The sequence below is a fragment of the Ochotona princeps genome, chromosome 13 (genome assembly GCF_030435755.1).
Source record: "Ochotona princeps isolate mOchPri1 chromosome 13, mOchPri1.hap1, whole genome shotgun sequence".
NCBI lineage: Eukaryota > Metazoa > Chordata > Mammalia > Lagomorpha > Ochotonidae > Ochotona > Ochotona princeps.
In genome coordinates, this window is record NC_080844.1 from 61,634,846 (window position 1) to 61,650,693 (window position 15,848).

Genomic DNA, 15,848 nt, shown 5'->3' on the forward strand with positions numbered 1-15,848 from the left:
CTATGCATATTGTCCACTCATTTTTTGATTGGACTTGTGGTTTTTTTTTTTTTAAACATTTATTCATTTTATTACAACCAGATATACACAGAGGAGGAGAGACAGAGAGGAAGATCTTCCGTCCGATGATTCACTCCCCAAGTGAGCCGCAACGGGCCAATGCGCGCCGATCCGATGCCGGGAACCTGGAACCTCTTCCGGGTCTCCCACGCGGGTGCAGTGTCCCAATGCATTGGGCCGTCCTCAACTGCTTTCCCAGGCCACAAGCAGGGAGCTGGATGGGAAGTGGAGCTGCCGGGATTAGAACCGGCGCCCATATGGGATCCCGGGGCTTTCAAGGCGAGGACTTTAGCCGCTAGGCCACGCCGCCGGGCCCCGGACTTGTGTTTTTAAAGAAAAATCTTTATTCTAGCGATGTTTTGTCAATGATAGAGACTGCAAAATCTTTCGTTTTTGTTCTTGCCTCTTGGTGTTATTAGTATTAAATCATAAAATTCCATGGCATTTTATTTGTGACATACTTTTTAATGAATAAACTATCCAAGCCTGTCCCTGTAACACTCTTGCATAAGCATATGCTTCTGTTTTCTTCTGTTACTCTTACAGTTTTGTTTTTTATATTCCTGTCTCCTTTTTAAAGATTTATTTATTTGTATTGGAAAAGCAGATTGATAGAGTAAGGAGAAACAGGCAGAAAGATCTTCTATCTGTTGGTTCACTCCCCAGGTGGTCACAAAGCTGGAGCTGAACTGATCTGAAGCCAGGAGCCTGGAGCCAGAAGCTTCTTCCAGGTGTCCCACGTGAGTACAGGGGCCCAAAGACGTCAGCCATCTTCCACTGCTTTCTCAGGCCACAAGCAGGGATCTGAATGGAAAGTGGAACATCTGGGACATGAACCGGTAACCACACGGGATCCTGGTGCTTGTGTGGGGAAGATTAGCCAATAGAGACACTGCGCAGGCCCCCAGCTTTCCTGTCTTTCACAAGGTGGACCTAACTTTTTAGTGCAATGGGACACAATTATACTCGTACAGTGTTATCTTCTTTCAAACTGTGACAGCACATTGTGCCAGAATGACTCACTTGGTATACACTTCCTTACTAATATTGAAGCTGTCTGTCATGCACCAAGTTTGCACACATATGAGAACACTTCAAAGAATGTGTGAAAAGAAATAAAATTAAGAGACAAGTTTATTGCAAATAATTTTTAACTCATGCATATTTGTTGATATTTTATATTCTACAACACATACATTGGTGCAAAAATCCTCTTCTCATAACATGTTGTTTTGTAATTTGCATAGTGTTTTGCGAACCTGCTGAAGAGCTTTGGGGTGTGGTTGTGTTTCCAGCCTGCTCCACAGATCCCACTGGTCATGTCTTTATGCCCAGCCAAGACTGCGTCATCTTGCCCATGATGACTGCAGGCCAAGCTTTCAGTCCAGGACCACAAGCTTCGTTCCCCACCCCAGCTTCCTCTATCACCACACAGAAGGCCATTTCCTCAGCTCTGACTTAGCATCTGTTCACCTGACACTCCTGTATTTGGGTTTTGGGTCAGCGTGTCAATTCTGAATAATTCACATTGAAATAGTATAGGTGATACGTGTTCTTTATTATATTAAGCCTTCCAGCCTATGAATCCACATTTACATAGCTTTTTACACCTTTCCGTGAAGAGATGTGTTTTTATTTTTTATCTGCAAAGAGCTATTCCACATGTGAGGTTTTCTTTTTCTACTTTACATTCTCTAGTTACTGGTTCCTGCAACATAACAATAGCATTGATTTCTTTCAATATTGGTTTGCTGTTGAGTAATCATATACTGTTCTGGATATCCCAATAGATTCTCTGTAGATCCACTGGATCTAGAGATTATTGTATTGTTGCATCTGTTGTGTCAATAGAAACTTTATTTCCAAACAACGGGGTGGCAATTCTGTTTCTATCTTTATAATTCTCATCCCTTTCTTCTTCTTGCTTTACTCACAGCCTTTTGCGGGTGCTGGAGAGAAACAGTGAGGGCAGCGATGCAGTTTCTCCCCGACTTCAAAGGGGGAAACAGCACCCTTCCACACTGGGGTTCCCAGCAGGTGCAGGCAGTCTCCATTAGGTAAAGATGATACCTCCAGTTCCTGCTGTTTACTTTTAATAAATGAGTGTTGAAGTTTGAAACGAGGACATTTTATTTATTCATTTTGACATTTTAGAAGTAGAGCAGTTGCAGGTACTTAGAGAACAGACTCCAGAATCAACCCTGAAGCATAATGGACTGTTTTCCAAGGACACACAACTCCTGTGTTTGGTGTGGTGGTGGTAGACTCAGCACTCTCGCACATGCTCAGCGTGGAAGGCTGGACGAGTGTTGCAGAGCACGCTAAGCCTGTGTTTGTGATACCAGCTGCAAGTTTACCTTGTAGGTTCCTGGGGACGAGAATGACCAGGAAGAAATGGGGGGGACAGTGCTCTCTTGGGTAACTGACAAAGTTTATTTACAGGGTTATAGTTCTCACACACTTAGTAGAACAGTAGTTCAAACACAACTCAGACTTTGGCCATGTCTGTAAGCAGAGAGTTCAAGGAAAGTTAACAAGGCACCTTGGGCAAAGTACTATTGAAATGGGGAATAGCTAAGGAGCACACTTGCCATTGGTAGCTGACTAGACAGAGCACAGATGTTCACCTTTCATCAAGGAGTGCCCGAAAGCACCTCCCAGGGTGCACTGCGGGCAGCACGCATGCTGGGTGAGAGGTCCTTCGCCTCCTCCTCCTGGAGCCTCTTCTCAACAGGCTCCCAGCCCTGCATCTGTCACCCAGCTGATCTTGTTCTGTGTTCCAACAACACCAGCAACCCACAGTAGAGAACAGTTGGTGTCCCAGATGCTCTACTTTTGATCCAGTTCCCTACTAATGAACCTGGGAAAGGAAAGGGCAATGGCACTAACACTTGAACCCTGCCACCGATGTGGGAGACCATGATGGAGTCCTGTGCTCCTGGCCCAGCCCCAGAGTTGCCGTCATTCAGGAAGTGAATTAGCAAATGGAAGTACTGCCTCTCTCCCTCTCCTTCTCACTCTTTCTCTCTGTTTTTCGAAGAAATAAATGCATAGTTTAAAAAAAAAAGACTGATAACTGCAAAACACTTTGGAGGAAGATTAGAAATCTGTCGATGTTTATCATGTTAGAAACGAAAACTGAGGAGGCACTTATGCCTAGAAGGTGAGATGCCGGTTAAGGCACAGTGTCCTGCATCAGCACGCCATGGTTTGTTAGGTCCCCGGCTCCGGTTCCTGACTCCAGCTCCCTGCTAATGCAGACCCCGGGAAGCAGCAGTGATGCTCGAGTGATAGTGCACTTGCCACCCACATTGAGCTGGTTGGAGTTCTGGACCACCAGCAATGGCCCATCCCCATCCTACCTTTAGGGGTCGCGGGAGAGCAAGCCAACTGATGGGAATCTCTTTTCTTTCTCAAATTAAAAAAAAAAAAATAGAACATTTAGACATTTAAAAACCTGTTTAAGTTATTAAATCATTTAAAAAATAACAATAGTAAACTCAATGCAAGTTAGAGTAACATTTTTTTTAGGGAACATAACATTTTTCCAAGTAGAAGGTACATGTAGATACATTAGACCTGGTCCAGTCTGTCTTCATTGTTATCACACCACTTTGAGTGCCCTACACAAACATTTCATGACTTCAGCAAACTTACGGAAAATGAAATTAAAAATAAACTATTTGGGGGCAAGAAAAATTTGAAATTTGGTCAATTTCATCCCAAAATACATTTTCTGAGAACTTTTCACAGACCCCTCCCACAGTCTGTACCAGCCAGGATGCTGTTGTAGCCGCACCTTATGCATTCTATTGTAATAATCACACAGTACACCATAATTCTTGCTTTAGATGACCTTTTTGGAAAGATGCACTTATTTAATTTGAATGTCATTTACAGAGAGGAGAGACACACAGAGAGAGGAATCTTCCACCCACTGACTCACTCCCCAGATGGCCTCCATAGCCAGGACTGGGCCAGGCCAAAACAAGGAATTTCTTCCAGGTCTCCCAAGCAGTAACACAGGACCAAACACTTGGGTCAGCTTCAGCTCCCAGACCACTAGCAGAGAGCTGGTGCCAGAGCCTAGATCATTATTCTCTTTAAAGAAGTTTTTAAAAGAACAACAGCAAGAAAAAGCCCGTTACATTTATACACATGTGAGGGGATGTCCAAAATTTGTATAGAAATAGAATAGGAAATTCATTTCCATGCAGACAGAACACAGCTCAGCACAGCAGCGTCCACAGCAGGTGGCTGCTCATGAGAAAGGAAAGCTTGCCATGGGAGTTTCAAAACCAAAGCACACAAACCAATAATATTCACTCACAGTCCTTCACACAGAAGAAACAAAGGAAACTGGTGGAACATCCCAGAAGGCTCAGGCTGTGGGTGGCAGGGCTGAGTGTCTGGGATCCAGAGAGTATGGCAAGTGAGTCTCCCCTCTGCACATGGCTCCTTGCAGCTCCAAACCTGCTGCTCTGTCTGCCCTATCTGCCTCCCAAATCGTGCTTCTACAATGCACTGAGTACCTTAGTATTTCCATCTGTAAGATGCAGATTTTGGCAGGCCAATTTGGGGGAGGTTTTTAATTCAGATTAGGCAGACTGGACTGCTAGCAATGTAGACAGTGGAACCAACCATGCAGGCAGCACGACCTTGGATGATCTCCTAGACTTGTAGCCCAATTGTGCTGGAAGACCACCAAAAGGAAGGGAATGCAGACACCACAGACAGAGGCCAGGATGATTAGAGCCTCCCAGGCTCGGAGAGATGCTTGGGGCACTGGGGGAAGTCCTTTTGGAGGAAGGCTGCATCCTGTTCCCAGCTGCACATTGGGTTTAAGGCTGGTGGGAAGGGCTTTGGCAGGACCTTCCAGGGAAGAGGGAGGGCTGAGCATCCCTGCCACTCCCCATCCTGGCCTCCTGAGGAGCCAGCTGCCTGTGGGCACCAAGAGGCATCCCTAATGAAGGAACACTAGCAGAGGCCAGGGATACTGTCTTGGGTATCTGGACTCCAGTGCACCTGCCAGGCCCACGTGGACCCAGAGAAGGAGAAGGAAGGCCCCATCCCTGGATGAAGATGGTATTTCCTGCCAGCTTTGTTGGTGGGTGCACAGAGCCCATTAAATTTGGAAAAATGGGAGCAAGATGACATTTCACAGCTGCACAGATACAGGGTGATACTCAAAGTCACCCCACGGCCACTGGTCCTAACATGTTGCTGCAGCTCTGAGGCTGAACAAGGAGCTTCCTGGCCTTTCCCCGCCTGCAGCTGCTGGAATGGAGGGGCTTCCTATGTAGCTCCAACTGGGCTCTAAGCAAGGGAGTAGAGGGAGGGCCCCGATGGAGGGGAAGGAAACAGAGGCCGAGGAGTCCTGAAGCATGGGAGGCAAGAGGAAGACTCACCACGACCAGCCACCCCTGCAGAGCCTTCTGGGGTCCTCTTGAAGCCCCCTCGGGTCCACAGTTGGCATTTCTACCTCAGCCATTTCTGACCATCTACTTTCATAGCCCCAGGTAGCTACTGTCCAGATTGGGTTATATTCTACAACTCACTGCACTGACAAGTTTGCCATCTGCCACCTGAAAGGAGTGTGTTTCAGCCAGGAAGAGGGAGAACTCAGCATCTGCAGTGAAGAGAAGTGGGAGGCAGTGGAAGAGAAAGCTTCGTTAGAAGCTCTTAGAGATGCTCAGACCACCTATCTTCCTTCCCTGCTTACCGCTGAGCCACACTCTGCCTGCAACTGCTGCCAGCTACAGGGATTCACAGCCCACACACTCCACCTTCTGCTGCAGAATTAGGGGCCTCCATGAAAGAGCTGCACAGCAGCCTTAAGCCTGGTGGGGCTTCTGCTTTTCCACTGACTTTACACCCAGTCATGACCTCTGGGTCTTTCCTGATGTGCTATTCCCCCCATACACAGCATCTGTCTTTCCACACAGCAGGCTCTCAGCAACTCTCTCCATCACTACACCTACACCTACACCTACACTAACATCACCAGCACCACCACCACCACGAGCACCACCACCACAACAACCACCAGCACCACCAGCACCCAGGGCAAATTATGTGCTTTGTTTGTCCTAAGAGCTGTGGACATGAACAAGGGCTGTGGTTCTGTGTTCAAAAGAGAAATCAAACAGAACAATGAAATCCAATCTGCAGGCAGCATTTCCTCTTTCTGCTTGCAATTCGTGTTAGCCTCCCCCAGAGACTGAGCCCTGTGGAGGGAATCCCATTCCCAGGTGTGGCATCTGGTTCCCTTCATGAGTTGTTATGGATTGAGGAGTGGGACACAGGCAAGGGCTATTCCCAGTGAAAGTCCATGAATAGATCCCTTTCTAATAAAGAGAGCATATCTAAGGTAGCGTGATAATAAAACTACCTCTGCTCATTCACATTGGGCTATGCTTGCTTGGGTGGAAGGAGAAGCGATGGGGGACTGTCTTTGTCCATTTCCTGTTGCTCTAACGGGACATCTCACACTGGAGTCTAGCAGGAACAAAAGTGGTTGGTGGTTCTGGAGTACATGAGGTCCATTACCAGGGTGCCACCATCTGGTAAGGGCCTTCTTCCTGGGTCATAAAACAGTTTAGAGTGGTATCACCTGGCAAAAGGGCAGGAACCTATAAGCCCAGGTCTCCCTTCCTCTTTTTTATAAAGCCACTGACCCCAAATCCATGACCTCCCCTAACCCAAAGACCCAGCTCCACTACCATCAGTGTGTGAATTAGGGATGAAATTTCCAACACGTGATGCTGGGGGCCACATTCAAACCACAGAGAGTGCCAAGAGTGCCCACCTCACCACCCAACCACCTGGTTACCATAGAGACATCTAGTGAAAATGTTGATGAGGTTATCCTACAAATGTAGTAATGACCAAGGGAGTGTGTCTAGCATGCAGCACCATTCATCCTGTCTTCTGGCAGCAATAATTGGAATCCCAGGTGCCAGACCCACCCTTTGGCTCTCCTACCTCTCTGTGCCTGTTTATCGCTCTCAAGAATGCCTGTGGCACTTGACTTGTAGCATTCACAGGAGCTTCCCAAGGTAAATCTATGGAACAGCCTTGCCTTACCAAGTTCCAGTGATGAACTTGGAAACACAGCAACACAGTGGCTGCCGAGTGGAAACTTTCCTGCTCTTCCCAGTGCCGATGGAAGGTGCAGGAGATCCTTGTGCAGAACAGGGAACTCCTCCCTGCTCACCCGCTATTTGAGGAAGATGCACCTGGAGCTTGGAGTGGCTTTGCGGCATGGCCAAGACACACACACTGCAGTGTTAGTTCCCCTGTGCTATGAGCACAGCTCCACTGCACTGCTCAGTGAGGGTGGGGAGTTTCCATCCAGGTCCACACCTGTGCTCATGTCTGCTTCCACAGTATCCTGCCTTGTAAGATAAAACAGTGCGGGCTCGGCAGTGTGGCCTAGTGGCTAAGGTCCTCGCCTTGATCCCATATGGCCGCTGGTTCTAATCCCGGCAGCTCCACTTCCTCTCTGTCTCTCCTCCTCTCAGTATATCTGACTTTGTAATAAAAATAAAATAAATCTAAAAAAAAAAAAAAAAAAAAAAGATAAAACAGTGCGTGTCAGAGTCAGCCGCTGGTGGTTGATGCCAAGACTGAACTTTGCTTCTCTGGCAGATGCCACACTGTTCCAACCATCATGATCTGTTATGACTGAAACCCAAGAGGCATTTTGTGCAATGTAGGATTCTGTGCTTCAGCACTACTGGTATGTGGGACTGGATAATGCTTTCTTAGGAGGGCTTCCCTGAGCATCACAAGGTACTTTGCAGCATCTCAGGCCATTGTCCACTGGGCGGCTGCCTAAGCTCTCTTTGCCCTCAATAATGGGTCACCTGAGTGTAACTCTGTCATTTACTAATGTATACCCTTGCACAAGTTCATCCCTCTGAATCTCATTTCCTTACCTATATAAAATGAGTTTTAAAAAATCTGTCTGTGGCCTGGCATGGTAGCCTAGTGGCTGAAGTCCTCACCTCAAACATGCCAGGATGTCATGTGGGTGTCGGTTCTAATCCCAGCGGCCCTAATTCCCATCCAACTCCCTGCTTGTGGCCTGGGAAAGCAATTGAGGACAGCCCAAAGCCTTCGGACCCTGCACCTATGTGGCAGACTTGGAAGAAGCTCCTGGCTCCTGGTTTCGGATCAGCTCAGCTCCAACCATTGTGGCTGCTGGGGAGTGAATCATCGGTTGAAAGGTCTTCTTCTCTGTCTCTCCTTCTCTGTGTATATCTGACTTATCAATAAAGATAAAATAAATCTTTAAAAAAAAATCTATGTCCGCAAATCAATTATGAGCCACTGAAAGGGATGTGACATATGAACACCTGGTGTGTTCTGGATGTGTGAAAAGTGCCCAATACCAATGAGGAAATGGTGGGTGCTACTGCTATTGGACATGAAGAAGATCATAATGACTGAATGCTCTAAAACAGAGGCAGGGAGGCTTGTTTCTACCAAGGCCTATTTGGATATTTATAGTATCATTTGGAGGTCACACAAAGTTGTCAACTCAAAAATCACCCTTGAATCTCTTGAATCACTCTTGAATCTCAAGGCCTGCCTGCAGGTGCCTTGGCAGGGGCCAGAGCAGATGACCTTGGGGGTCCTCTATGGCCTACGGGCAAGTTCAAGTTTCTTAAGAACAGACCGTTGTGGGAAAAAAATAGTAATCCATTGCTGATAAATATTCAGAGTTGTTATACAGTTTTAGTGGAAACCTGATTCCCTGGTGTCTGAGAAACAAGGGGGTGTATTTTATTAAGAGATTATTAAGATCTGTAGTGAGTAGAGCTTCCCAGATACTCAGGCATCCCCTGTTCTCCCAAGATGCAGCCTAAGTGCCAACCAGGTGGAGAGTCACCGCATGCCATGCGGAGTGCCAAGCCTTTGTCAGAGCAGAACTCACACTGCAGCAGGAGTGTCTTTGGCAAAGCCTCCTCCCGGTGGCACTATGTCAAGAGGTCACAAGCCAGTCAAGATCCTGGGACAGTCCCTGAAACACAGCTCACGGTGACCACTGCTGGGCTGGGCCTCTTTCCTGTCTATGCTAACAGGTTTTCATCTTTGTAGAATAGGAACAAGCAAAACCTACACATGAGATGATGATGGTGAATAGTTCAGGATAGTGCTCTGCTCCCCATGTCCTCCTCCTGGAGCCATCTTGGGTTCAGGGGAGTGAATCAGTGAACAAAAGTTAATTTTTCTCTCTTGTTGTCTTCATTCTTCAACATGGTCGGTTGCCACATATCACAAAGGCCACCTATCGCACAAATCCATTTCTCTGAATTACCCAGAAGAGGCTCATCTACAGAGACAGAAATTGGACTGGTAGTTGCCAAGGGCTTGTGAAAGGGGGCAGGGAAGTGCTTACTCAGATAGACAGGGTTTATTTTCAAGAGCTAAATACTGTTGATAGCTATGCAATCTTGTCACTTTTTTTGTGGGGGGGGAACCCACTGAATTAAAGAGTAGGACAAGTCCAGCATGGAATTTTGGGATAGTTGGATCCAAGCCCTCACCCAAAGGGCCAACTTCTCTCTATGTCCAGTCCTGCTTCCTCTGGGGGATCTACTTTCAGATTTCCTATCCACTTCGTGCAGCTCCAGGTTCATGTACTCCCAGCCTTGAGGGGTGCCTGAAGAAACGTTCTCTCTTCTTCCCACTTTCTGTAAGTATTCAGCTTGACTGTTCCCATGGCCATCCCTGAGTCAGCCACGGTGGCCAGGGCAGGTGGAATGTGCTGGTCAGTCTAGGTCTGAGTTACACATCCTCAGCAGTAGCTCTAGGGGAGAGAAAGGTGGCAACCTCAAGTAAAGCCCCAGCAATGAGCATGGGCAATGGTGGGCTGTTCCCCAAAGGGTGAATGGGGAATTCTGATCAGAAGCAGATGTAGGTATTAACCTGGCAAAAATGACAGAGGCTGAGCAGCCCCCTGTAGGAGCTGCCACTGCACCTGTTTCCTCCTCTGTAACCCCCAGCTCCTGACCCCAAACCCTGAGAGCACAGGCAGCTCCACACGGGGTTACTTTTGGTCATTAGCAGCAGCCGCCAGCGTCTCTTCCTAGACATCCGTGTCATTAGCCCTGCTGACTGCTTTTCTTATTTTGTTTCTCACCAGTCTCTCAAAAGTTCTTTGATTATCAACAAACTTTGAAGACTCTTCAGCAATTGTCAGTCAACTCTTACTTTTCTGCTTGGAATGACTCACAAGTGACTCCAAAGTTCTACAGAAGCAAAAGCAATAGATAATACCAGCAGCAGTGATTTCTGCTGGGATTTCATTGGGACACAGCAGCTCTCCTGGGTTTCTTCTTAAGTGTAATTTTGGAATTAACATTAAGGACTTTCCAAAAACCACACTGATGAGAATGTTCTAGATCAATAATCTAAGTATTGTGCCAATAATAACGTCCAGTTTTGCTCATTTCTGTAGTTCTGCAGAAATTTGGTCTCTCCACGGAAAAGGAGCTATTGGTGTTCTCACTGATTCCAGAGCCTTCTTATTTGTTCGCTGGATTCCAAGGCCAAAGCAAAGAGGCAGCACTCCGACTCTGTACACATCACGTTGCATTAGTTCTTACATCATAAGACAAAGGGCTCCATTAAACACTAGAAAGCCTTCCTAGACTTGGACAAACAGCAGAAAACATGAATTCAATTTCACACCCACAGCACAAATCCATCCTTATAATACAGCCCCAAAGGCACTTGATGTGATTTTGTACAATTTCTGAGATGTGATTGTGGGATGTGGCTGCTTTGCAGGAGGGGGTAGTGGGAAGAAGGGTTATTTCAGTGGTGTGCTTTTCCATAGAATGATATAATAAAGGACGTTAACAACACTGCAGACTGTTTGGGGGATAAATACGTGTTTTAAAACAACGTGGAAGATTTTGCAATCAAGCCCAGTCTAGATAGTCTACTGTGTAATGATGTACTAGTAACTGAAAGTCCAGTATCTCAGCATAAACAGAGGCCTACCCACTATTGTTCTTAACATTTATTTCTTTATTTGACAGAGTCACAGAGAGGGAGAGACAGATAAGAGGCCTTCCACACACTGTTTCATTCCCAGAATGGCCAACCTGAAGCCTGAAACTCCACCGGGGTCTCCCATGTGGATGGTAGAGGCCCAAGTATTTGCTTTTCCATGCAATTCAGCATGGGTCTAGTTTGGAAATGGAGCAATAAGGGCTTGGCTGTTGCTCTAATATGGATGCAAGCAGTGGCTTATCGGGCTGCAGCACAATGCCAGCCCCAGCCTCCTCATTTTAAATAGAGAAATACAGATACCATTATCTTCCAAACTATGGTTTGTGTAAGGATTGCTGACCTCCAGGGTCTGGCAGTGTCAATGGGCTTCATAAGAGGCTCCAAGCAGATGCTGGGGCTAGAAGAAGCTTCTGGGTAGCTGGGCACAGTGTCTATTCTCTGCCTAGGCCTGCTGTCTAGCCTGGTAGGGTGGGCAACCCCCTTCTGCCGACATCCTCCAGAAATGCTTTAGGAGTCTGTGTTTGCCTCATTAGGACTTGCAGGTTCTCAGCCAGTTGCTTGAACCCAAACTCCCACAGAAATGGGGTCCATGGAGAGGATCTCCGATCATGTGACAGACAGCAAGTCCCTGTCCCTGTGAGGCTAGTCAACATACCTAAATTTATGCAGCCTCATTTGCTCATTTATAGAATGAAGATGCCCTGTCTAGGTGTCCCTATACTTAGGCAAATGTTACACTACTAGAAGAATAAAAGCCAATAACTGGTGGAAATTCTAGGCTTACTCATGCTAACTGTGTGAAGTCTACCAGTGCCAGCATAGTTCCTTATTTTTTCACATTAAATCTGCAAGGCAAATTGACACTATACCACCAGCACCTACTTGCCAGGGACTATGGTCTGAGTTGGGAGCCACTAAGGGCTTTTGATGTGGACAAAACTGCAGCCACAGACTGCTCTGAGCTGCGCCACTGCACCCTTTGGTGTTCACGAGAGCTGAGCCTGGAGAGCTAGTCGGAGGACCTGGAGAGCTAGTGCCATAGGCTTCCCAGAGCCAGGTTGCTGCACCTGTTGTGGGAAAAGGCCCAGTGATGGGTTTTGACATTGGCAAACAGCAGGTCCTTGCATCTCATAATGGCCTCAGATACATCAAGATCTCCAATATCAAGGACCACGGCCCATGTGGTTGTGGTCTGGCCTCAGTGCTCACCTTGTATGATTAGCAACACCACTGACTCCTGTACAAAGAAGCCAAAGCATCTCAGAGTAATGATGGAGATTCAGGGGATACAGCCATTGGCACTAGATAGAAGGAATATACCCACTGGCACAAGATAGAAGCTCTCTGGCTCATGAGAGGAATACATCAGGTGAGATAGAAAGTTCAAAACACAGGATAGGCAACTCCTACATACCTAATCAGCAGGAAGCAGTTACAGAAGATACAAGGAATCTGTTCTCTTCAGCAGCCCTTCTATTAAGAGTGGAAAATCTCTGAGGGGAGAATGAAACAGGATAGGTAGGTAGGTAACTGAGGGTCACAAGTTGGAAGCCACTTTCCTGTTCTTTGGAAATCCACTTGCCTAGCAATCAATGATTCCTCCATGCTTCCCCTCACCAGGGATCTGGGACAGGTATCAAGAAACCACTCCCCATGCCAAGATCATATGAAGACTGGCAATGTGGTAGGATCTCTCTCTTTCTGCAGACACAGAACAGATGGCTAAAATGTTTCCCTTTCTCCCACCTCTGCCCTGCTGACCAACTCCACCCCGGAACATGCACCTCATTTCCCTGCGATCTCCTCACCTTTTAAACAAACTTCATTTTTTTTATGGGGATGCCTGCTGGTAGTGTGCTGAGAGAGCTAGAAGAGCAGATGGAGTCATAGCCTGAGCACAGTGCATGGCCGTGTGACTTTTCCTTCCCATCACCTTTCTAACCTTGAGGAAGTGATCTCAACTTCTCTCAACAGCACAAGTAAGCTACTGCAGCCGACACATTCCTGCGTGTCCGGGGATTCATAAAAAGTGGAAGAGAAACACATGCACTTTTCCAAATGGTAGCTCTGGTGCAGAGGGAAAAGCAGAAACTCGCCATTCCAAGAGACCTAAGTGCTGCTTTTAAGCCCTAATCCATGGTGCAACCATCAGTAAGGCTGCTGGTCAGTCCGATTCCTGGTTGCCTGCACGATGCGATCCCCACAGTGATTCCAGCTTTGTTGTTTGCTAACTAATTCGCCACGTGCTCATGCAGCAAGCCTTTCCAGGTTCAATGGCCTGGGTTCCTTCCTGCTTCCAGAAACATTGCCCCATCCAACTGGGCTACATGGAATCCCTGGCTTTCTCAAGTCAGAAATGATCCTTCAGGTACCTGAGCCAACTGAGCCAAAATTCTTCCCATGATTCGTTCTGGAAGCAATGAGCTATAGCTTGGAACCTGCTGACAACCGTCTTCCAAGGCATTGACAGAAAATAGTCGGCCATGAGAAAAAAAGTCAATGTCACGAGAGGCTGAGAGAGGTGCGGGAAGTCGGTCAGTACCTGACAATGGTTCCATGGCTCTCCGATACCCACCTGTACCTCCGCCTACCCACAGTTTGAATGGTTTTTTCCTTGGATTCTATAAGCCAAAGATTTCCCTTCTGGCAAAGCCAGCTGAAGTTGGATTTGAATCATCCGTAACCAAACACCCTGATTTGGAGCATGTTGTATTTTTATAGCAGAGCGGAGAGATAGAAAAAGAACACTGCCACCTGCTGGTTCACTCCCCCAGTGCCCACAACAAGCAGGGCTGGGCCAGGCTGAAGTCAGGAGCCAGGAACCAGATGTTCCATACCAGCAGCCAGGACCCCAGTACCCAATCCATCATTGCCTGTCAGCATATGCATGAGCAGGAAGCTGGAATGGCTAGTAGAGCAGAGACAAAAGCTCAAGCACTCCAGTAGGGATGCCAGCACCCCAGGTGGCATCCTAACTAAGGTGCCAAGCACCTGCCTGGAGCACCTTTTTATGTGATCTAAACAGGTCTCATGTTTATCTGGGCTAGCTTGGGGTTTAATATTTTATTAAACCTGTTGTCGGATTAACCTTGAGATCTGGCTTCTATGGCAAGATGCTGTAACTGCAAGGGAGACCTGGAGCTCCTCAGTGGTATATAATGAACCCTGCAGGGCCAGCAAACATCCTCTCCGGGGGTCCTAGCGGAAGCCATGCTGCAGAGCCAGGACACATCTGTCCTGCAGAGCTCTGTTCTCTTCTTGCCCCTCAGTGTGGACCTTCCTAGTAGATCCACCTTCCTAGGTTTAAACACACTTAACACAAAAAGTCAACAGTGACTCTGGGCCCCGGGTTTGGTTTGCCAGCCTGGCCAGGTAGGGTCCTCCTGGCAGCTTGGCTCTTCAGAGAAACTTAGTATTTCATGAAGCATCCAAAACTCAGTACTTTCAAACAAAGGAAGACCTTTGTTACACAGGCAACAGCTCTCCCCTGGCTGTTCTCTATCCGGCTACTCAGAAATGAACCAAGAATGCCAATGGATGCACTCAGGGGAGTGACTGCTGCTCGCCTTGCCTGTCGGGGTAACAGCGGAGAAATCAAGAAAAGAATGACAGTGGAGCAACTCAAGGCTGAGTGGCTGGACTGGAGCTGAACAGCTGAAACACGAGGCAGACCAGCTCTGCCAGACTCCAGGCAGGAGGAGCAGCTTGGAGTTTCCCCAGAGCAGGTGCACAGTCGGCCTTGATACTATCCCACACATCTTGCTCAAACCCATCCTAGATTCTGTTGTTTGCAACTTAAAACATCCTGTAATACACTGTCTTTGCCTTGGGTTTACAGTGATTTCTACACATTGGTATGGATCCCTTTCTTCTTCCGAGTACGGTAGTAACATAATCTAGGCCAACAGGGAGCAGCAAAAGAGGACAAAGGTATTTCTTCCATTCATTTTTGCTTGGTTATCATCTCCTACTTTTAAAAATTATATGTGCATTTTAATTATATATATACATACATGTAATAGTGTTATCAATTTGTATTTTGGGAAGACATTCATTTAACAAATATACAATTATGCATGTCACTTTTTTTTTTTAAAGATTTATTTATTTTTATTGAAAAGGCAGATATACAGAGAGGAGGAGAGACAGAGAGGGAGATCTTCCGTCTGATAGTTCACTCCACAAACGACTGCAGTGGCTGGAGCTGAGCCAATCTGAAGCCAGGAGCCAGGAGCTTCCTCCAGGTCTCCCACGTGAGTGCAGGGTCCCAAGGCTTTGTGCTGTCCTCAACTGCTTTTCCAGGACACAAGCAGGGAGCTGGATGGAAAGTGGAGCTGCTGGGATTAGAGCCAGCACCCATATGGGATCCCGGCATGTTCAAGAAGAGGACTTTAGCCGCTACGTTACCATGCCAGGCCCTATGCATGTCACTTTAAAAATTGTTTAGGGGCTGGCATTTTGTATAGTGGTTAAGTTCCTGCTTGAAATATCCGCATCCCACTTCAGAGTCTCTGGGTTTGAGTCTCAGTTCTAACTCCAATTCTACTTTCTGGCTTGTGCACACCATGTGACAAAACTGTGATGGCTCAAATACCTTTTTTTTTCTTTTCTTGCACCCATGTAATTCTAGGAAAATCTTTTAAAAATCTTTAAATGACTCACAGGGCAAGTAAATTGAAATGCACATTGGCTAGTAAGAAACTCAGTTTAAAGGTTCAAGAAATAAGACTTTTCCCATTTATTGCTTCAGACTTTAATAT

General features: G+C 46.9%; 1 protein-coding gene across 1 annotated transcript in view; it reads left to right on the forward strand.

The window, feature by feature from the left end:
• PLPP4 (phospholipid phosphatase 4) overlaps positions 1-14,692 on the forward strand; it is a 543,342-nt gene extending 528,650 nt beyond the window's left edge. Inside the window, exon 7 of the mRNA XM_058671851.1 lies at positions 14,603-14,692. Coding sequence (XP_058527834.1) covers positions 14,603-14,643 — 41 coding nt within the window. The 3' untranslated portion in view covers positions 14,644-14,692. The remainder of the gene's footprint in view (positions 1-14,602) is intronic.
• Positions 14,693-15,848: the final 1,156 nt, after the last annotated feature.